The sequence below is a fragment of the Phoca vitulina genome, unplaced genomic scaffold, assembly GCF_004348235.1.
Source record: "Phoca vitulina isolate PV1807 unplaced genomic scaffold, GSC_HSeal_1.0 scaffold13, whole genome shotgun sequence".
In the NCBI taxonomy this organism is placed as follows: Eukaryota; Metazoa; Chordata; class Mammalia; order Carnivora; family Phocidae; genus Phoca; species Phoca vitulina.
The window spans coordinates 6,256,371-6,278,649 of NW_022589716.1; the positions used below are offsets into that span (position 1 = coordinate 6,256,371).

The 22,279-nt window shown below is 39.1% G+C and overlaps 1 protein-coding gene and 1 pseudogene across 1 annotated transcript in view; both read right to left on the reverse strand.

Annotated features, from left to right (window-relative positions):
* SMARCC1 (SWI/SNF related, matrix associated, actin dependent regulator of chromatin subfamily c member 1) overlaps nt 1–22,279 on the reverse strand; it is a 173,068-nt gene that overhangs the window by 110,637 nt on the left and 40,152 nt on the right. Inside the window, exons 4-8 of the mRNA XM_032412625.1 lie at nt 21,045–21,126; nt 19,664–19,756; nt 16,902–16,971; nt 5,553–5,622; nt 2,544–2,619 (exon numbers count right to left, since the gene is read on the reverse strand). Coding sequence (XP_032268516.1) covers nt 2,544–2,619; nt 5,553–5,622; nt 16,902–16,971; nt 19,664–19,756; nt 21,045–21,126 — 391 coding nt within the window. The remainder of the gene's footprint in view (nt 1–2,543; nt 2,620–5,552; nt 5,623–16,901; nt 16,972–19,663; nt 19,757–21,044; nt 21,127–22,279) is intronic.
* LOC116637228 lies at nt 12,617–16,475 on the reverse strand (annotated as a pseudogene).

Genomic DNA, 22,279 nt, shown 5'->3' on the forward strand with positions numbered 1-22,279 from the left:
ACTGAAAAATAAAATTGTAAGATACTCAAAGTATACATCATGATGATTTGATGTGCATACACACTGAGAAAGGTTAATTAGCACATCCATCACGGTACATACTTAACTTTTTTATGTGTGAGAATATTTAAGTTCTGTTCTCTTAGCAAATTCCAATTATACAATACAGTGTCATCAACTTTAGTCACCATGTTTCACATTAGATCGTCAGACAATTCTTCTCCCAACTGCAAGTTTGTGCCCTTTTACCAACTTTACTCCCCCCAGCCCTTCTTTGCTGGCAACCATTTCTCTACTCTCTTATTTCTAGAGCTTTTTTTTTTTTTTTTTTTTTAAGATTTTATTTATTTATTTGACAGAGAGAGACACAGCAAGAGAGGGAACACAAGCAGGGGGAGTGGGAGAGGGAGAAGCAGGCTTCCCGCTGAGCAGGGAGCCCGATGCGGGGCTCGATCCCAGGACCCTGAGATCACGACCTGAGCCGAAGGCAGACGCTTAACGACTGAGCCACCCAGGCACCCCGAGCTTTTTTTTTTCTTAAAGATTCCATATAAAAGCAGTATCATGCAGGATTTATGTTTTTCCATTTGGCTTATTTCACTAATCATGTCTTCTTCATTCTGATGAAAACCACTGATAAAAACATTTAACAGCATTAGGCCATTCAAAGCAATAGGCCTAGTCACTGCTCTAGGCATGAAGGATGTCTCTATGTTTATGCGTTCAACAAAATTCTATGGAATGATGAAAGAGGACATTTACACAGACCTATCATCAGACCCATCACCTCGCCCTGTCAAGTATACAGGTGCTCTGTGGAGACCTTTCAGGGATAGCCAAGGTTGGGGAGTGGAGAAGTGAGAATCAGATTCAGGATTCTTCCAAGCCCTTCACATGGTAACTTCTCTTGCTTTTTTTTGTTAATGTTTCTGGGTAAGAATTTTAAAAATGACGGGTTCTCTGAATGTTGCATAGATACAGATGGAGATATAGATACTGAAACCACAGACCTAGCCCACACATTCCTATTATCCAACAGAATTTTTCAAAGGGAGTACACTAGAATTTGGGACTAGACAATCCTTCCCTGTGTAGACAAATATGAAATAATTTCAGCACCAAAATAATTAAGTAGTAAGTTACTGACCACTGAAACATTGGAACTCCATAAACCCATACTGGTAACAGATGAATAAAAAAGTAAATGAGGGGAAAGGAAGGACTCTGAAAGCCGACTGGTAAATGTGGAGGGAGGGCTAGAATGGAAAATCATCCCTGTGCAATCATCAAAGAAAAGACTGGTTCAGGCAAGAATTTCAAGTGGATGTTAAATCTGGGCAATGGAGAGTATTTTGATGAGAAGCAGGGTATCTGTATGGCCTACAAGGATCTCTTACAGATTGCTTATAAATTACAAGTGGAAAAAAAAAAAAAGGAACTATACAGTGGAGCCAACAGAGCACGCCATAACTGGGTGATCAGCATCACCAACAAGGAAGCACTGGGTAATGTTTCAGATTAAAGGAAACAAAAGAGACAGGACATTTGAATCAATAGCTGATATTCAATGGTATTCTGGGGCGCCTGGGTGGCTCAGCTGGTTAAGTGTCTGCCTTCGGCTCAGGCCATGATCCCAGGGTCCTGGGATCGAGCCATGTGTTGGGCTCCCTGCTCGGTGGGAAGGCTGCTTCTCCCTCTCCCTCTGCCTGCCGCTCCCCCTGCTTGTGCTCTCTCTCTCTCTCTTTGACAAATAAAATCTTTTAAATAAAAATTCCTTTAGGAAAAAAAAAGACATTCTAAAACAAACATAAAAATCTAGACTATATATTTCAAAAATGCCAGAATCATAGAAGAAAAAGAAAGGCTGAAAGTTCCACATTAAAGTATACTAAACAGATCTGACAACTAAATACAGTGTGTGCTCCTGAGCTGGATCCTAGATCAGGGAAGAGACTTAGTATAAAACGTACCACATCATTGGAACAACTGGTGTAAACGGAATATGGGTTCTATATCAGGTACTATATTGTTTCAAGAATTAGTATCCTGAAATAATTAAAAACAGGGAAATCTGGAAGAAGAGCATAATGTAGCTGTTTTATAAAGTAGTTGTTTTATATTGTTCTTGCAACTTTCAGAATTATTTCCACATTAAAAGTTGAAAAATAAGAGTTGATACATGGGCTCTTACGATTGTGACAGAAATGACTAATGAAATAAGTCTGTTTCATCGTAAGAGCCGTGCAGGCATGGCTTCCAGCCTTCCTAAATGACACTACCAAGGTTCAACTGCACTCCTCCCACTCCTGTCTCAACCACCTCAAAGCACAATGTAACTGGACTCTGGGGTCTCCTCAAACTCCGCTGTAAACATTTCTGCTAAGACCTAGATAATGAGTTCTTTGTGGTCATGGACAGCTTAATAGGATGACAAGAAAGGAAGATCCTCATTCTGTACTTCCTTGAAACACTGTTGTGAAAAAGAGCTGAGAAAAACTATTAAGTTATATAAGAATAAATTTTTTAAAAAAATGATCTCTCACCTTCCATGGCTTTTCTGGAATTGGTGGATCTTCAATTTCCGCATCAACATCATTACTATGGACCCAAGTATCATAGCTACAAAGGAAATGAAAAAAGGAAAAACAGCTTAGAACCCAAATTCATTCACTAAAAAGACCTTTTATAAAAAGGTGAAACTGTATTTTAGAAATACTCTTAGTATCAAGTAATAGCAATATTTCACACAATTTGTCTCTGCCACTCTGACAAGAAAACACTTCTGTAGAGGTCTATAGTGATCCTGACACTGTTAAGTCCAAAGTTCAAGTCTCAGTGCACAGAACTCACAGAATTTTAATGAGGAGATCGCTCTCTCCTCAAAGCATTTCCCTCACTTGGCCTCCAAGACAGCACTATCATCTGCTAGTTCTTCTAGCCACAGCCTTTCCCCATCCTGCATGGCCAGTTTCTCCTCTTCTCCCAAACCTCTTCACCATTGGAAGGTCCAAGTTTGGTTTGCGAACACTCCTCTTCTTGTCTACTCATTCTCTTGATCTCATGCAGACCTATGGCTTCAAATATCTATGCATCTGCCCTCTTCTCTGAATGCTGGACTCATGAATCCAACTGCCAAATCCACATTTCCCCTTACATATTCAAGAAGGCTTTCAAAACTAACACACTCAAAATTCAGCACGCAATGCCATCCTGATCCCAAAAATACGCCCTAGCCAATCATCCCCATCTTAGTAAATGCCAACTTCATTTTTCCAGTTGTTCTGGCCAAAATCCCTGCAGACATCCCTGACTTCACCCTCAATCACATCCTACATTCCAACCAATAACAACTTCGACAGTTCGTTCCGTCTTCAAAATATGCCCAGAATCCATCTACTTCTCACCCTTCTACTTCTGCCCAAAGCCCTGAGTCCATTTTTCACAAGCAACCAAAGTGATGCTTTAGAAAATCAAGTCCGTCCACATTACCACTGCTCAAAACCTTCCAACAACTCCCACCTCACTCAAAGAGCCAAAATCCTTACGGTGGATTGCCAAGGCCTCATGACCTGGTCCTCTGACTGCCACTCTGACCCCATCTCCTAGTACTCTCCCCTCCACTCACGTTTCAGTTGAGCCACCTGGGCTTTCATGGTGTTCTTTAAAAACACCAGGCAGTGGCCACTTCAAACCCTTTATAGAGGCTTCTCGCTACCCAGGTATCATTTGGCTCACCCCTCATATCTTCACACCTCTTTGCTCAAGGGTTCTCTCTTGAATCACTCCCCCTGCTCCTCTACTACTCTGAGGTAAGCATAAAATTGCCAAATTGAAACTGTCAATGCTACTATACTGGCCAATAAATTACTGTAAAAGCAAGGAATATCTAAATTAAATACACGTATGGTAACCAGCACCGGCTCCCTGAAGCCACTACTCAGAAGTCAGTTCAAAAGCATACGGAACAAGCACAGCTCTGTATGTCTATTAATGGCACTCTGGTAAGTTTTCTAGGAACACTTAAAACATGAGCTGGAGAAAAAAAGATCCTTTGCCAAGTTATTAATTATAACAGATAAAGATAACAATGGTGAGTTAGCAACTGATAACCTTACATTCTCTAGAAGTCTTGAATACAAACTGTCAGAGAGGTAGAAGTGAGGGCACAGACTCCAACAGTCCCTCCTCACCCCGGGTTTTACATCCTGCACTTCCAGTTACCCGCAGTCAAACGTGGTTGAAAACGGATGATCCTCCTTCTGACTGCAGAAACCTAACGCAACATCACAGTGCCTGCACCACTCACCTCACTTCGTCACCACACAGGCATTTATTATCCCACGTCATCACAAGAAGGGTGAGTACAGTACATACAATAAGGTATTTTAAGAGAAGAGAGAGACCACATTCATGTAACTTTTCTTACACTATACCATTCCAACTGTTCTATTTTATTATTAGTTATTGCTGTTCATCTCTTACTGTGCCTAATTTATAAATTAACTTATATCACAGGTATGAACATACAGGGAAAAAATATAGTATATACAGGGTTCAGTACTATCCATGGTTTCAGGCATACACTGGGAGTCTTTAAAATGAAGCCCTCACAGATGAAGGGGGGTGGGGGGACTGTTATATAGTTAATAAAGAAAGTGAACAAGGCCTTGAGAAGATAAGACTCAAACCAGCCACTATATCTTATCTGAAACATAAAGAAAAGGTTAACAAACAGGCTAACATGTTTTTACTGTGTTATTATAAAATTTATTTCAACTGTATACTTATGAAGCTAGATGAAGTTCATGGAAGGTTATCCTTATTTGTCAGTGTCCTATGTAGGCATAGTATAAATTTAAAAAGGACCACCATTTTCACTAACATCTAGTTCATATTTATAATATTCTTTATCTATACTCAGAGAATGAAACACAGTATGAGTTATGATTATCTCAAAGTAATAACGACAATTTCTTCTTCTGCCAAGAAGAAACACTCTATTTAGAAATAAAATAATTCATTCCTAATAGTATGGCATGAAGATTTTTTGAAGAAACAAATAAAACTAAATAGTCATAAAATACTAGGGAGAAAAATTCATTTCTTGAAGGAAACAAATCTATATTAGCAGTCTAATACCATATTGAAGGGGTGTTTTGGCAAATGCAGCAAATTGGGGCTTTGAATTGAATTCCATAACTTCAGTAAGACTCAAAAAGTGAGATCAAGCACTGAAGCAAACAAAGTTGTCACTCTTCCGAAAATGAAACTATACATAAATAACTCTGGCTTGCGCGTGCCTGGGTGGCTCAGTCGTTAAGCGTCTGCCTTCGGCTCAGGTCATGATCCCAGGGTCCTGGGATCGAGTCCCACATCGGGCTCCCTGCTCTGCGGGAAGCCTGCTTCTCCCTCTCCCACTCCCCCTGCTTGTGTTCATGCTCTCGCTATGTCTCTCTCTGTCAAATAAATAAATAAAATCTTAAAAAAAAAAAAAAAAAATAACTCTGGCTTGCACTGAAAAAAAATCTTTATACCAGATTTCAGGACATTACCTGTCTGGGTAAAACCCCCAATGCACTAACACCTGCTTATCTTTTCTCATCACCGGTCTCAACCATTCTTCTGAAAGGGAAAAAGAAAATACTTTAGTCAAGGTAACAAAATAAATGAATAAACTGCTATTTAGACTTAATTTCTACTTAGAATTTTGGGTTTGCTCATAAGCACCCCCCCAAAATTTTTTCTCATAAATGAACATTGTATCTGTTATATTAAGAGAAAGTTTTTCAGCCATGTATTCAGAACTACTATAGCATAGGCCTATTATCCACTACTCTTGGCAAATCCAATTGTCCACTGCAGTAAAATACTCCCCTCCCACCCACCTGCCTGTTTGTCTCCAATTTCACCCAAATCATGATCACTATATTTTTTACTACCACATTTCCAAGTAAAACCTCTCCTCCCTCTTTCTGTGAGGCTTTGCAATTACTATACATTTTTCAAGGTGTAAGTCCTGCTTCATGTCCTTGATGAAAGTTTCACCATATACTCTTCTTCCTCTAGATTCACTTTCTCTGGTATCCTATAGCACTTCACAGACTGCTACATCAAGTTTTTACCAATAATACTATTTTTATTATTTTCTAATGGCATCCCAACAACAGTTAAGTTAGCCTTCCCAACAACAGTTTAAGCATATGATCATATTAGATATTTTTATTTTGAATTTCCTTACCAAATATAGGTGTAAATTTATACAAATTTACAGGATGACCCTTATTGATTTGAATCATAGTTGTATTATATCTACATTTTAGTACTTGTTACGGGGTGTTTCTTTGGTAGTCTAAATTTAGCTTAGCACGGGGCACCTGGGTGGCTCGGATGGTTAAGCGTCTGCCTTCAGCTCAGGTCATGATCCCGGGGTCCTGGGATCGAGCCCTGCATTGGGCTCCCTGCTCGGCAGGAAGCCTGCTTCTCCCCCTCCCACTCCCCCTGCTTGTGTTCCCTCTCTCGCTATGTCTCTCTCTGTCAAATAAATAAATAAAATCTTTAAAATAAATAAATAAATAAATAAATAAATAAATTTAGCTTAGCAAACTTGTCTCTAGTGCTCAGAGGAAATTAATAAAGTAAGCCCCTTGAAACCCAAGAAATAGCAAAACAGAAAAACTTAAGTGAAACCAGTTAAGTAAACGTGGCTTTTCATTGCCAATTTCAACAAGAAATCATCCCAGCTTCACTGACTAAAGGCATGAAAACCCACATGCCTATGTTTTGTTTTTTAATTTTTATTTGAAGTAGGCTCCACACCCAACATGAAGCTCGAACTCACCACCCAGAGCTCAAGAGTCACATGCTCTACCAGCCAGGTGCCCCAAGCCTGTGTTCTTTTTCAAGCATCCAACTGTTCACCTTACTATCTTGAGAGAAAGTGAATAGGAAAAAATCAAGCCCAGGTCCTTAACCTGATATCCCAAAATGGCCAAGGAAAAAGTGAAGAGGAGGCCAGTTGGTCTTTCATAACTCACTATGTAGCAACAAACAAAATATACTGACTCTTAACTAATAAGAACTGCCCTTTAGGATACTAAATCTATCTTCAAAGGCTGTGCAGCTTTAGGAGGTAAAGAAAAAAGAATACTCATTCTTTTTACAGCTGATTTTGATAGAAAGAGACTGTGGCAATGATTGCCTTTGGAAATTTTCCCAGTAGCAGAAATAACTAATGGTTAGAGATATAAATCCACATTCTTCCCAGAGATAATCATATGCTACACAGAACCAATAAAACAGCCAGTTTTATGAGTAAAAATTAGTCCAAACTGAGAATATATACATAACTCTCACAACTCAACAATAAGGACATAGTCTAACTAAAATACAAGCAAAGGAGGGCACCTGGGTAGCTCATTAGTTGAGCGTCTGACTCTTGGGTTTTGGCTCATGTCATTATCTCATGGTCATGGGATCGAGCCCCACTTCAGGTTCCGCGCTCAAAGGGAGTCTGCTGGAGATTCTCTCTCTCCTTTTCCCTTTGCGCCCCCCCACCACCACGAATAAACAAATCTTAAAAAAAAGAAGAAAAAAAAAAACACAAGCAAAGGAGCAAATGAAACATTTCTCCAAAGAAGATACACAAATGGACCAAAAGCACATGAAAAGACACTTGGGGATCATGGGATCATTAACAATTAGGGAAATGCAAATCAAAACCACAGAGATACTGCCTGACACCCACTAGAATGGCTAATATAAAAACAGAGCAGGGGCGCCTGGGTGGCTCAGTCATTAAGCGTCTGCCTTCGGCTCAGGTCATGATCCCAGGGTCCTGGGATCGAGCCCCGCATCGGGCTCTCCGCTCGGCGGGAAGCCTGCTTCTCCCTCTCCCACTCCCCCTGCTTGTGTTCCCTCTCTCACCGTGTCTCTCTCTGTCAAATAAATAAATAAAATCTTTAAAAAAAAAAAAAAAACAGAGCAAATAAAAAGTGTTGATGAAAATGTGGAGAAATTGGTATCTCCACACAATGCTGATGGGACTGTAAAATGGTACAGCTACCTTGGGAAACATCACGGTGGTATAAGAAAATGTTTACTACAGAGTTGCCAATATGGCTCAGCAATTCAATTTCTAGGTATAAACACAAGAGAACTGGAACCATACATCCACACTATAACCTGTACACAAATAATCCTAATGGCATTATTTATAAGTAAGTGTTCATAAACTTACAATTGGCTAAACAAAAGGTAGTATATCCACACAATGTAATGTTATTTGGCCATCATGTATAGGAAGTAACAAAGTAACATTACAGGAGGCCCCAGACCTGTTCCACCACAGAGACACTGACTTAACACCAATATACCACCTAAAAAGTCTCCGTGAGAACTCTAGAACCCAATTAAGGAGTTGCAGTACTTCAGGCAAGCTCAAAGTCAAGAACAGCTGCATTGTAACAGTAAGAAAAGCCATTTCGTATCCACCACAATAGAAATTCTCCCAAGCCAGCAGAGTTCAGCAGGATCAGGAGGGAAAGCTCAGCTTGCAGCTTCTCCCTTGGGCTGAAAAGAGAAGAGTGAATGTGCATCCAATATTCCAAATTATTAGGGGGGCTGTTTGCCTCACCGGACTTAGAGCACTGACATAATGGACATATTTTGGATGTGTGGTGGTCAATGAGAGCAAATGAAATCTAAGCAACTTATTGTAGTACCAGAGAACCAGTAATGCCACAGACAGAGGCTGGTCAACTGGGTGTGATCAGGAGAAAGCACCAAGATCCCAACTTCTCCCCTGGTAGGGAGAAAGAAGAGTGGAATGTACATCCTATGTTCTGACTTTTCTGAGGGCTGCCCAAGGGACAGCTTTCTGTCTCAAATGACTCAGTGCTGATGGGGAACCAGCATTCTTTGGAAGCCTGGGCACCACAAAGATCAAGGAAGAGCTCAGTGGCTTGTTGCAACAACAGAGAACTTGTGGTAAAGCAGAGAGACACAGAGAAAGCAAGATATTACAAGCTCCTGAAAGAGAAACCAGCATACTCTTTACACACACAAGTGCAGAGAAGATGCATCCTCTGAAAACCTTTGAGAGATGCCTCGAATCTCAAACTGAGCTGACTGGTGAAGGTCTTCCCCTGTACAAAGTCAGACCATAAAGACCAGGAGAAGCAGCTGTTCTTTCAAAGGCACAAAACACAGCAGAAAATAACAAGACACAGAAAGAGAAAGGGAAATGGTCTAATCAACGGAAAATAATCTCAAAAAACTGACCCTAGAGGAAAGAAAAGATCTATAAATTATCTGACAAATACAAAGTAATCTTTTTTTTTTTTTTTTTTAAGTGGGTTCCATGCCGGGGGCACCTGGGTGGCTCAGTTGGTTGAGCATCTGCCTTCGGTTTGGGTCATGATCCTAGGGTCCTGGGACTGAGCCCCGCATCGGGCTCCCTGCTTAACGGGAAGCCTGCTTCTCCCTCTCCCACTCCCCATATTTGTGTTCCCTCTCTCACTGTGACTCTGTCAAATAAATAAATAAATAAATAAATAAATAAATAAGAGAGTTGGACACTTAAACAACAGAGCCACCCAGGTGCCCCAAAATAATCGTTTTAAATGAAAAACCAGTGGGTCAACAACAACAACAAAAATCAAGAGAAATTTTAAAAATCCAAAACAAACAAAAAAGAATCAACATACCAAAATTTTGGGTATGCAGCAAAAGCAATTCTAAGAGGGAAGGTCATAGTGATAAATGCCTACTTCAAGAAACAAGAAAAATCTCAAACAGCCTAATTTTACACCTCAAGGAACTAGAAAAAGAAGAACAAATGAAGTCCAAAGTTAATAGAAGGAAGGAAATACCAAAAATCAGAGCAGGAATAAATGAAACAGAGACTAAAAAGACAATATAAAAGATCAATAAAGCCAAGAGCTGGTTATTTGGAAAAAATAAACAAAATTGGGGCTCCTGGATGGCTCCATGGGTTGAGTGTCTGCCTTCAGCTCAGGCCATAATCTCAGGGTCCTGGGATCGAGCCCCACGTTGGGACTCCCTGCTCAGCAGGGAGGCTGCTTCTCCCTCTCCCTCGCTGTTCCCCCTGCTTGTACTCTCACTCTCTCTCTAAATAAATAAAATCTTTTAAAAAAGTAAAAAATAAACAAAATTGACTCATCAAAGAAAAAAGAGAAAGGGCTCCAATCAATAAAATCAGAAATGAAAGAGATGTTACAACTGATACCACAGAAATAAAAAGGATTGTAAGAAACTACTACAAACAGTTAAACACCAACAAACTGTACAACCTAGAAGAAACAGATAAATTCCTAGAAATATACAACCTTCTAAGACTGAATCATGAACAAATAGAGAATCTGAAAAGACTGATTACTAGTAAGGAGATTGAATCAATAACTTAAAAACCCCCTACAAACAGAAGTCCCAGACCAGATGGCTTCACTAGTGAATTATATCAAACATTCCAAGAAGATTTAATACCAATCCTTTTCAAACTCTTCCAAAAAATAAGAGGAAGGAATACTGCCAAACTTATTTTACAAGGCCAACATTATCCAGATACTAAAACCAGAAAAGGGTGCCAAGAAAAAAAAATCACAGGCCAAGGCCAATATCCCTGGTCAACACTGATGCAAAAATCCTCAAGCAAATATTATCCAAATTCAACAATACATTAAAAAGATCATACATCATGATCAACTGGGATTTATTCCAGGGATGCAAGGATGGTTCAACACCAGCAAATCAATCAAAGTGATATACCACATTAACAAAATGAAGGACAAAAATCATATGATCACCTCAATAGATGCAGAAAAAAACATTTGACAAAGTTCAACATCCACTTACAAATAAAAACTCCTGATAGAGTGGTATAGAGAGAACATACCTCAACATAATAAAGGCCATATATGACAAGCCCACAGCTAGAATAAAAACTCTTGATAGAGTGGGATAGAGGGAACATACCTCAACATAATAAAGGCCATATATGACAAGCCCACAGCTAGAATAAAAACTCTTGATAGAGTGGGATAGAGGGAACATACTTCAACATAATAAAGGCCATATATGACAAGTCCACAGCTAACATCATACTCAGTGGTGAAAAGCTGAAAGTTTTTCCTCTAAGATCAGAAACAAGACAATGATACCCACTTTCACCATTTTTATCCAACACAGTATTGGCAGTCCTAGCCACAGCAATTAGGCAAGAAAAGGAAATAAAAGGCATCCAAATTGGAAAGGAAGAAGTAAAACGATCACCATTTGCAGAATTCATGCTACTGTATTTAAAAAATCCTAAAGACTGCACTGAAAAACTTAGAATAAATGAATTCAGTAAAGTTGCAGAATACGAAATTGATATACGGAAATTAAAATAATGGTTTAAAAGAGACTCAGTGCACTATAAAAGAACACATTAAACTACTAAATAAAATTAGGAAAATGACGTATGAACAATAACAGAGTATCAACAAAGTGACAGAAACTATAAAAAAGAATCAAACAAAAATTCTGGAGTTACAGAGTAACTGAACTGAAAACTCCACTAGAGAGTTCAACATCAGATTTGACCAATCAGAAGAAAGAATCTGAGAACTCAAAGACATTTGAAATTCTCAAGTCAGATGAACAAAAAGAACGAAGATAAGAAAACCTAAGAGACATATCTACTCATCTAAATAAATGTTGTAGAGTAAGATTTATCTTCCTCTTCTAATGAATATCTTGATTTTTAAAAATTCTCATTCCTTAGAGAAATACATATTCTTTCTACTAAAACCAGTAATTCAATCCATGGTTTTTTTGTTGTTGTTGTTTTAAGATTTTATTTATTTGACACAGAGAGAGTGATAGAGAGAAAGAGAGCACAAGCAAGGGGAGCAACAGGCAGAGGCAGAGGGAGAAGCAGGCTCCCCGCTGAGCAAGGAGCGTGATGCAGGGCTCAATCCCAGGACCCCAGGATCATGACCTGAGCTGAAGGCAGATGCTTTACCGACTGAGCCACCCAGGTGCCCCCCCCCTTTTTTTTTTTTAAGATTTTACTTATTTGACAGAGAGCAAGAGCGCACAAGCGGGGGGAGCAGTAGAGGGAGAGGGAGAAGGAGGCTCTCCACCGAGAAGGGAGCCCGATGGCGGGGCTCGATCTCAGGACTCTGGGATCATGGCCTCAGTTGAAGGCAGATGCTTAATGGACTGAGCCACCCAGGCGCCCCACCAACCCATGTTCTTAAATCAATTCCTTTATCCCTTCCAGGTTTCAACTCTATTATGTGATTCAGTTTACTTTTGCTCTGCCCAGAAATAAACTGTAAAACCAAATCTTGAAAGACAAAAGCCTGGCCACCTGCTGGGTGGCATCCTCCACGTTTTTTTTTTCTCATTAAACTTTTGTTTTAATGGGTCTCAAAATTCTGTGACAGATTTTTGGTCAAGTTGTTTCCATTAAAAAGTACTGATTTTAAAAACTAGTCATTTAAAACTGCCACACACACACACAAAAAACAAATGGTCCACAAAACATTCTCCTTTCCTTCTGAAGGTTTTACGATGCATTGTTATCATTAACCACTCTTTTACTATTAAACTTAAATGGCCAATTGACATAAACAGTTGTGAGACCGTTCTTCCACCACTGATTAAGACTGGGATGACAGGTATTGGGGATAATATTCATTTAGCCTTCTGAGCTTTCTGGGCAGACTTGGTGACCTTGCCAGCTCCAGCTGCTTTGTCCACTGCTTTGATGACACCCACAGCAACCGTCTGTCTCACGTCACGAACAGCAAAATGGCCCAGAGGAGGATAGTCAGAGAAGCTCTCAACACACACAGGCTTTCCAGGAACCATATCAACAATGGCAGCATCACCAGATTTCAAGAACTTGGAACCATCTTCCAGCTTTTTTCCAGAACGACGATCTATCTTCTCCTTCAGCTCAGCAAACTTGCAAGCAATGTGAGCTGTGTGACAATCCAGCACAGGGGCATATCCAGCACTGATTTGGCCTGGATGGTTCAGGATAATCACCTGAGCCGTGAAGCCAGCTGCTTCCATTGGTGGGTCATTTTTGCTGTCACCAGCCACATTGCCATGACGAACATCTTTGACAGATACGTTCTTGACATTGAAGCCCACACTGTCCCCAGGAAGAGCCTCACTCAAAGCTTCATGGTGCATTTCAACAGACTTTACTTCACTTGTAACACTGACTGGAGCAAAGGTGACCACCATGCTAGGTTTAAGAACACCAGTCTTGACTCGGCCCACAGGGACAGTACCAATACCACCAATTTTGTAGACGTCTTAGAGAGGCAGACGCAAGGGCTTGTCAGTTGGACGAGCTGGTGGCAGAATGCAATCCAGAGCTTCAAGCAATGTGGTTCCACTGGCATTCCCATCTTTATGGGTGACTTTCCATCCCTTGAACCAAGGCATGTTAGCACTTGGCTCCAGCATGTTGTCACCATTCCAACCAGAAATTGGCACAAATACTACTGTGTCAGGGTTGTAGCCAATTTTCTTAATGTAGGTGCTGACTTCCTTAACGATTTCCTTGTACCTCTTCTGGCTGTAGGGTGGCTCAGTGGAATCCATCTTGTTAACACCAACAATTAGTTGTTTTACACCCAGTGTGTGAGCCAGAAGAGCATGCTCACGGGTCTGCCCATTCTTGGAGATACCGGCTTCAAATTCACCGACACCAGGAGCAACAATCAGGACAGCACAGTCAGCCTGAGATGTGCCTGTAATCATGTTTTTGATGAAGTCTCTGTGTCCTGGGGCATCAATGATGGTCACATAATACTTGCTGGTCTCGAATTTCCACAGGGAGATACCAATAGTGATACCACGTTCACATTCAGCTTTCAGTTTATCCAAGACCCAGGCATACTTGAAGGAGCCTTTTCCCATCTCAGCAGCCTCCTCAAATTTTTCGAAAGTTCTTTTGTCGATCCCACCACATTTGTAGATCAGATAACCAGTAGTGGTAGACTTGCCTGAATCTACATGTCCAATGACGATGATGTTGATGTGAGTCTTTTCCTTTCCCATTTTGGTTTAGGTTGAGCGGTGGTTTTCACGACACCTGTGTTCTGGTGGCAAACCCATTGCGAAAAAGCCATCCTCCACTTTCTTTTCCCTGTCATACATTCTGAGAAATTGGTGATCTTCCACCAACTCCACAACTTACCCTCACTGGCAAGTTACCAAAACTTCATTCTCAAAGGTTACCAATTATTTCCTTATTGACAAATCCAAATGCCTTGTCTCAGGCCTCACTTTTATTTCTTTGTAGAACAGTTCCATTGAAAACCTCCCGCATTTTAAAATGCTCTCCTTATTTTCCCATGACTTTTAAGATATGGACCATCCTTGGCTTGCCATCTAATTTCCTTTGCTCTCCTGATAAATGTATTTATCTCATCAAAGGACACAATTTTCCCTCACTCAGCAATTTAACTCAGAGCATCCCAAAGGTCTTGCTCTGACCAGTCTCCTTCTATCATATGTCCCAGAAATCAGCTCCCAGGCAAATTTTCCTAATACAGCCACAGTTGCTCATTTCTCTCCACTAAAATCATCAATATTATCTACTCTTGCCCTCATCCACCTAATAAAAACAAAACTCTACACTAGAGTTTTGTCCTCTCACCTACCTACTCTTCTCTCCCACTATGCTAAGATATATAGCCAAACTTTGTCATTTCCTTTCCCTCAAAGTTCATAATTTATTACCACTATGCTTTTGTCCCTTCTAGCATAACATACCCCAAATCTTACCAACAGATTAAGGCCCATTAAATATCACCTTTTATTTAAAACTTTTACTAATCCTCATTAAAGGTATATTGCATTTTCAAGGGTTTTACAATACGGTTTCTAATATGTTTGTGGCTGGTACTGTTATCATCTGCACACTTACCTGAGACAAGTACTTATAAGAAGCCCAGCACAAGGCTTTGCTGAGAGTCAACATTTACCTGACAGTTATTCTAAGGTAAATTGTACAGTGTGCCAAATCATGTCTTATATTTCAAAAATACCTTCAATACATTAAAAATTAAATTTAAATGCTATCCCCTAACAATTGCTCTAACTACTAATACCAAGCGAGCATCATCAGTATGCAGTAAACTAGGTTGTATTAAACCAAGGAGAAAAACAAAACTAGCACCACTAAGGAATCACTAAGTAGCCAGATGTAACAATTACAGTTCAAATCTTTTGTAAAAGGCAATTTTTCTCAAAAAGCTCACATGGTAAAAGTTTTATATCAGCCTTATTAGCTCAACAGAGCCAGCAACAGAATCAGTATTCTAACATCACAGCTATCCACCACCCCCATCTAGTGGGCACCAGTTGCTATTACCAAACAGGAAAAAGGCTGAGAAACAACCAGGTAAACACTAAAGGCAGGATGAGATTTCTCACTTTATAAAAGCGTAATAATCACAGAGCTGAGATTTTTGACTGTAACAAATAAAATCAAACTTTTAGCTATCAAACTGATGATGAAAAGACCTAAATGTAACAGCTAAAACTGTAAAACTTCATGACTCTGAATGAGGCAATGGTTTCTTTAGATCTGACACCATGCATAAGCCATCAAGCAACCTATCAACTGTTTTCAGTATCTGTAGGATCTGTAACAATGTCCCTCCTTCCATTCTTGACAACTGTAGGATTCAGATCCTACAGTTACAGATCTGTAGGATCTGTAACAATGTCCCTCCTTCCATTCTTTTTCTCTTGCTTACTTGCAGCACGATTTGAATAGCCTTATTGATCTTTTCTGAGAACGATTTCTGACACTGCTGAGCACCTTGCTCCTGTATATTTTCCACATCATTAATTTTCGCTCTTAATTATTTCATTCTTTCCTTAGGTTTAATTTGCTGTTATTTTTCCAATCTCTTGAGAAAGATGTGTGCATCACTGATTTTTCAGTCTTTCTTCTTTCCTAACATACACGTTTAAAGATAGAAATTTCCCTCTGGGCATAGCTTCAGCTGTATCCAACAAAATTTAACTTTCTTGTACTTTATCGATAAATTCATTTCATAATTATTCAGTTCCAAGGATTTTCTATTTCCATTGTAATTTCTTCTTTGACCCATGGATTACTTGGCAATATATTTCTTAATTATCAAACATACACGGATTGTCTGGTAATCTTGTTATTGACTTCTAGCATAATTGCACTGGTCAGAAAAAATACTCAGCATGGGGTAATTAGCAACTCAAATCTGATATAATTTAGCTTATAAAGATGACCTAAAGGGATATGTTATGTTAACCAGAAGACCTGATCCCTTATAGAAGACCTATTTCTCAAATTAATCTGGTTAATTTATTAATTCATATTTTCTTTCTCAAAAAATCAGTTTCCATAGCCCTATCGAACTCTGGCCACAGACAAAATCAACCTGAGGACAGAAGAGCTAAAGTTCAGAATCTGAACCATTATAAATTCACCAAACTAAAATATTGCTGAGGGACCCCATTCAGAGAGCCAGTAAGCCCATCTTCCCCAAAGATGTTCTTTCATTTTGCAATGTCTCTTAATTTTCAGAACACAAGGGACACAGCAAACATTAATAAAATTAATACATAAGGCACACCTAAACACCCAGATAATAACCAACAAAGAAAGAAAGAAAAGTCAAATGATCAAAAAGTCGGACATCAAAGAATTAGTTTGCTTAGACCAATTCAGCAAAAAAAAATAGAAAACTACATTTAAATAATCTGTGCAAGTTATTTAATACTTGAAAGTCTCTTTTTCAAAAAGCTAGTAATATTGTTTAAATCTCTGATAAAACTTAAAATCTAGTGAAGTAGGAGGAGTTCATAACCAAAAATTAACTTACCATCCTCTTGTGAGGAAGGATATGGATAAATGTGGTGGGAAGCTTTTGACTTCTCATCAGTGAAAGTCCCCTGGAAAGCAAATGAACAATATAAGGGTAAAGCACATGGCAAACAGACTATGCAATGCCAGATGGAAACTGCCAGAGAATCATAAAGGCATTACTTTATGTATTATGTACTATCTACCCATCTCTCTCTCTATATATATATATATATATTTATCAAGACTATATTTTTTTTAGTAAAGAAAAAGAACTATTAACAAGGAAAAATAAAAACACGTAAATTATCTATAGACACAGTTTATATTGTTGTATAGAAAAATAATGCAAGTACCTCTTACCTAATTCTCTATGTATCTCTCTAGGAAACCTTGTCTGTAATATGAGTATTTCTAATTCTAAAAGTTACTCCAAAGTAATCAGAAATTATCACAATTATCTGAAGTGAGTCAATGCAGGTTTATGACCATGAGCCATAACTTATGGTTACCTACATATAGGATGGACATTTTACTTGGCTCTAGCATGTATGTACGCTACTGTTGTTTAAAGTCAATGTTAGGGGGCGCCTGGGTGGCTCAGTCATTAAGTGTTTGCCTTTGGCTCAGGTCATGATCCCAGGGTCCTGGGATCGAGCCCCTCATCAGACTCCCTGCTCTGCGGGAAGCCTGCTTCTCCCTCTCCCACTCCCCTGGCTTGTGTTCCCTCTCTGGCTGTCTCTCTATCAAATAAATAAAATCTTAAAAAAAAAAATCTTCATTTGAGACAGGGAGAGCACACAAGAGGGGGGAGGGAGAGGGACAAGTGGACTCCGTGCTGAGCATAGAGCTGGACACGGGGCTCAATCCCAGGCCCCCAAGATCATGACCCAAGCCAAAATCAAGAGTCGGACGCTTAACAACTGAGCCACACAGGCACCCCTATTAATGCATTTTAAATGCCTGAACAAAGGCCTAATCATCAGTATTCAATAATATCATTAGCTTACCATCTCTTCCCTACGAGTCTATGAAACCAGGAAGATCCTTATGTCCCTCTAGAGGTTATCCCTAGAACACAATTGCTAAGCCAGACTCTTAAGAAAAATGAGAACTAAATGTTCAGTATCAAAGGTAGGAAAATATATAAGCTTCTTCCAGGATTAATGTGGTAGCAATAAGAGTAGGTAATTTCAGCTTAAAGGTAATACCCAGCAGGTTAATTTGTTCCATTTCTGCCTTCTAACATTCTACATGTAATTACACTACACTTGACAGCCACTCCAATAAGCAGTCCAAAAGAGAAAAGAAGGTTAAGTGACTGGTTCAAAGTCAAAATGCTGGTGGGACGAGGAAATGGACTTGAGACTGCCTGATCCGACAGCACAATTATATTATCTTTCTCTTTGGTAGGGACGCTGTATGTAAGAAAAGGACTATACTAAATCTCCAAATGTAAACAGTATTAGAAATCCTTATTTTAGGAACTTGGAAGATATTTTACTAATTACTGAACATGATACAACTGGCAATCTCTTTTGCAGAAGGAAAAAAGATATTTCAGAAGGCTTCTCAACTAATTCTAAGGATTGTAAAACTTTGTCACTCAAATGATGTTGTTTCAGAAAATTATCTTCTACCTGGGTCTCCTCAGCTAGTTTACGATGATACAGGGTTGCTTATAGTTCAGCCACATGTAGCCACAAACCTACGTGCAGTAAATACCCAAGGTCCCAGCCTAAAACGAGGTTAGAGGAGGGAGGGAAAGACGTCCAAAGAGAACACTGGCACATGTGAATCAAGACAATGTAAGCTTATGGGGAAAACAGAATTTCCCAGTCCACATATATAAATACAATAGGTATCACTGGAGTGGCAGGGGTGAGGAAAGATAGGCTTACTTGAAACAATATTTGATCTCCTCTTACTAACAACTGTGCCATCAACTTCTACTTTGTTTGACTTTGTGATTACAGTGTTGCAGACCATATGGTCTCCCTAAATTACATAAGCCCAGGGGCACCTGGGTGGCTCAGTCCATTAGGCATCCAACTCTTGATTTCGGGTAAGGTCATGATCTCAGGGTCTTATCGGGCTCTGCACTCAGCAGGGAGTCTGCCTGAGATTCTCTCTCCCTCTCCCTCTGCCCCTGCAGCCTATACTAACTCATGCACTTGTTCTCTCTCTCTCTCTTTAATAAATAAGTCTAGGGGCGCCTGAGTGGCTCAGTCGGTTAAGCATCTGCCTTCGGCTCAGGTCATGATCTCAGGGTCCTGGAATCGAGTCCCATATCGGGCTCCTTGCTCAGCGGGGAGTCTGCTTGTCCCTCTCCCTCTGCCCCTCCCCCATACTCATGCTCACTCTCTCTCCTCTCCTCTCTCTCTAATAAATAAAATCTTTAAAAAATATTTTTTTAATAAAATTAAATAAATCTTTAAAAAATAAATAAATTGCATAACCATATTTCACAGTAAGACTATAGTGACCCCATACCAATGACTATTAAATGCTAATTTTGGATACATACGTGCATCAAACCACCATACTGTACACCTTAAACTTACACAATGTTAGAGGTCAATTATATCTCAACAATGCTAAGGGGGAAAATGCTTCTAGGAAAAGAACTGGAGGTGAATGGAAAGAAAAAACTTGGTACTGTAAGAACCCAAAGAGAGAGAACTTTCATTTAATGCAGATATATACAGAAACTAAAAGATATTATGATTGAGATTTATAAGCTATTTTTATTACACAGTTTTCTGAATTGATGTTTATTACCTGATGTCGTTTGATAATATCTTTCAATTTGTTAGCCAACTTCAGATCAATGTCTGGAATGAGGTAGATGTTGGGTCTGGTCAGACAGTTGCTCTGAGAAAGAAAAAACAGATTTTGAAATTCTCTTGGTTTTGAAATGATGTCACATTATTAATGAATTACCCCAATGGCCAAAGTTGACATTCAAAGCCATAGTGCTTAAAATGAGAAGATGTTTTTTAGTATAGACTACAGAAGTCTCATCTCAATATAAAGCCTAGGTGTTCAGCAGGCCACTTAATGCCATCCCCAGATCCCTTCTCTGCAGCTAAGTACACCTGGACAAAAAATGTTCAGAATCACAACCTAAAGAAATTCATCATATTTTTCATTAAGGTACCACATTGACATATTGATACTTCTATAGCCAATCTTACCTGAATTGACCTTAACAGTCCAAATCTAATGTAATATTTCCACCTACACCTTTTATTGGCAAGGGGGGGACCCCCGAACTGGATCCCAGGGGAATGCCCATTTTGGTTCATTATGTAAGTTACTTATAGCTCTTTTTCCCATTTGTAAACTTACAAATAGCAATGATTAAAACATGCATATTAACTCCTCAAATCATCACCAAAAATCAGTGAACCAACAAAAAAAAATTGTTTCTCTAGCAGTTCATGAGACAAGTTTCAGGCATCAAGTTAATGATAATACCTAGTTGAATCTTTGCCAGCTGCCCCCCCCAGGAAGGCTAATTGAGTAATCATTAAAAATTACCAATCAATAAAAATACTAGGAAAGAAAAGAAGAATACTAAGTGTTCTCTCTTCCAGGTTATATCCAGTTGGGGAAATAAGATCTATATTTGTGGTATAACCCTGAAACAAATCCAAAAAAAAAAAAAAAAAACCGAGAGAGAGAGACTATATAAATGAGTGACCAGTAGATTGAGGGTGTTTATATTAAATATGAAAGAAATTCAAATAACGGATTAGGTGAAATAAAGAAAGAAAATATCAGGGCATCTGGGTGGCTCAGTCAGTTAAGCATCTGACTCTTACTTTCAGCTCGGTCATGATATTAGGGTCATGAGATCGAGCCCTGTTAGATTCTCTCCCTCTCCCTCTGCCCCTTCCCCCACCCTCTCTCTCTCTAAAAAAAAAGAAAGAAAGAAAATATCTAGATTATTTCACCAGAAGTTTAGGATCAATATTCTATAAATGACAAGTTTTAGTCATACTTTATAGCTCTAATCCCCCAAAACCCATAAAAATAATAGAATAGATTTCAGAAAATTTTTCTTCCTTTGATCTTTTGGTAGTCCAATAAAGCCAATCTTAGAACTGAAAATATATTAAAGGGAAAATTCTTTTAATAATTTAACTTTCTGAGTTACCTGCACCAATGTTTTTTCAATGTTCATAAACATTTCAACATTCCGATCCATTCGGGATGGATTCTGTAGATCAAATCTACGCCTAAAAAGAAGAAAATCATTACTTAATTTGTCTTCTACCTTAAACAAAAGTGAAAACTTAGTTTTAGCACTCAACACAAATGAATTCCAAAGATGTGGAAATTAAAACAGCGCTCTACAAAACATGAGGGTATTTTCTCAGTATAAGAAAGCAGTGTCAAAATCTTTGTAAAACATTAAACATTATGACATTAAGGTCCACTCCAGTCAAAATGAAGTACCAATTCCATAAGGTATCCTGTTTTTCTTAAGTCTAAAATACTACATCATATAAAAAAGGAGTCCACAGATCCAAAGGCAGTAAACTATTATACCACTCTTCAAGTATAAGGAAAGTTTATCTACTTTCTATATGCTTACAAGTCATTTGCTCAAATTCAGTGTCTGTGTTCTCTTTGAGCCTACTATTGTCCTAAATCTGGTAAATTCGTCTATTTACCTTTTCTCTCTCCCCAATGTCTTTTTATTTAAGTACCCAAGCCTAACATTCTAACGTTGTCTGCCTATTCTCACCCACTTCCATATGAGTAAATCTTAACAAATTTGAATGCTTCTTTCTCCATATCTTTTATTCAACACTTACTTTGATTTTGCTCCATTTTAATTCCAGGGAAAGTACAGCTCAGTGATTGAGAGTGTGGGCTGTGGAGTCCAACTGTTCTGGGTTCTAATCCTGACCCCATTTGTATTTATGCAGTCTGGAGTGATTTACTAAATCCAAGGATCAATTTCTCTGTGAGTACAATGGCCCATTACAGGTTTTTGTGAAGGTCAAATGAGGTATATATGCTAAGGGCTTAAGACTGTTTATGCTTAATCTGTAAGTGACCAATAAATGTTAACTATGGTCATGTTTATTTGTTTTCTGGGTTTGTTTGTTTTTTAAAGATTTTATTTATTTATTTGAGAGAGAGACACAACGAGAGAGGGAACACAAGCAGGGGGAGGGGGAGAGGGAGAAGCAGGCTTCCGGCAGAGCAGGGAGCCTGACGCGGGGCTCGATCCCAGGACCCTGGGACCATGACCTGAGCCAAAGGCAGACGCTTAACAACTGAGGCACCCAGGTGCCCCTGTTTTCTGGGTTTTTAAAAAAGATTCATTCATTTTGAGAGAAAGAGAGAGCAAGGGGAGGAGCAGAGGGAGAGGGAAAGAAA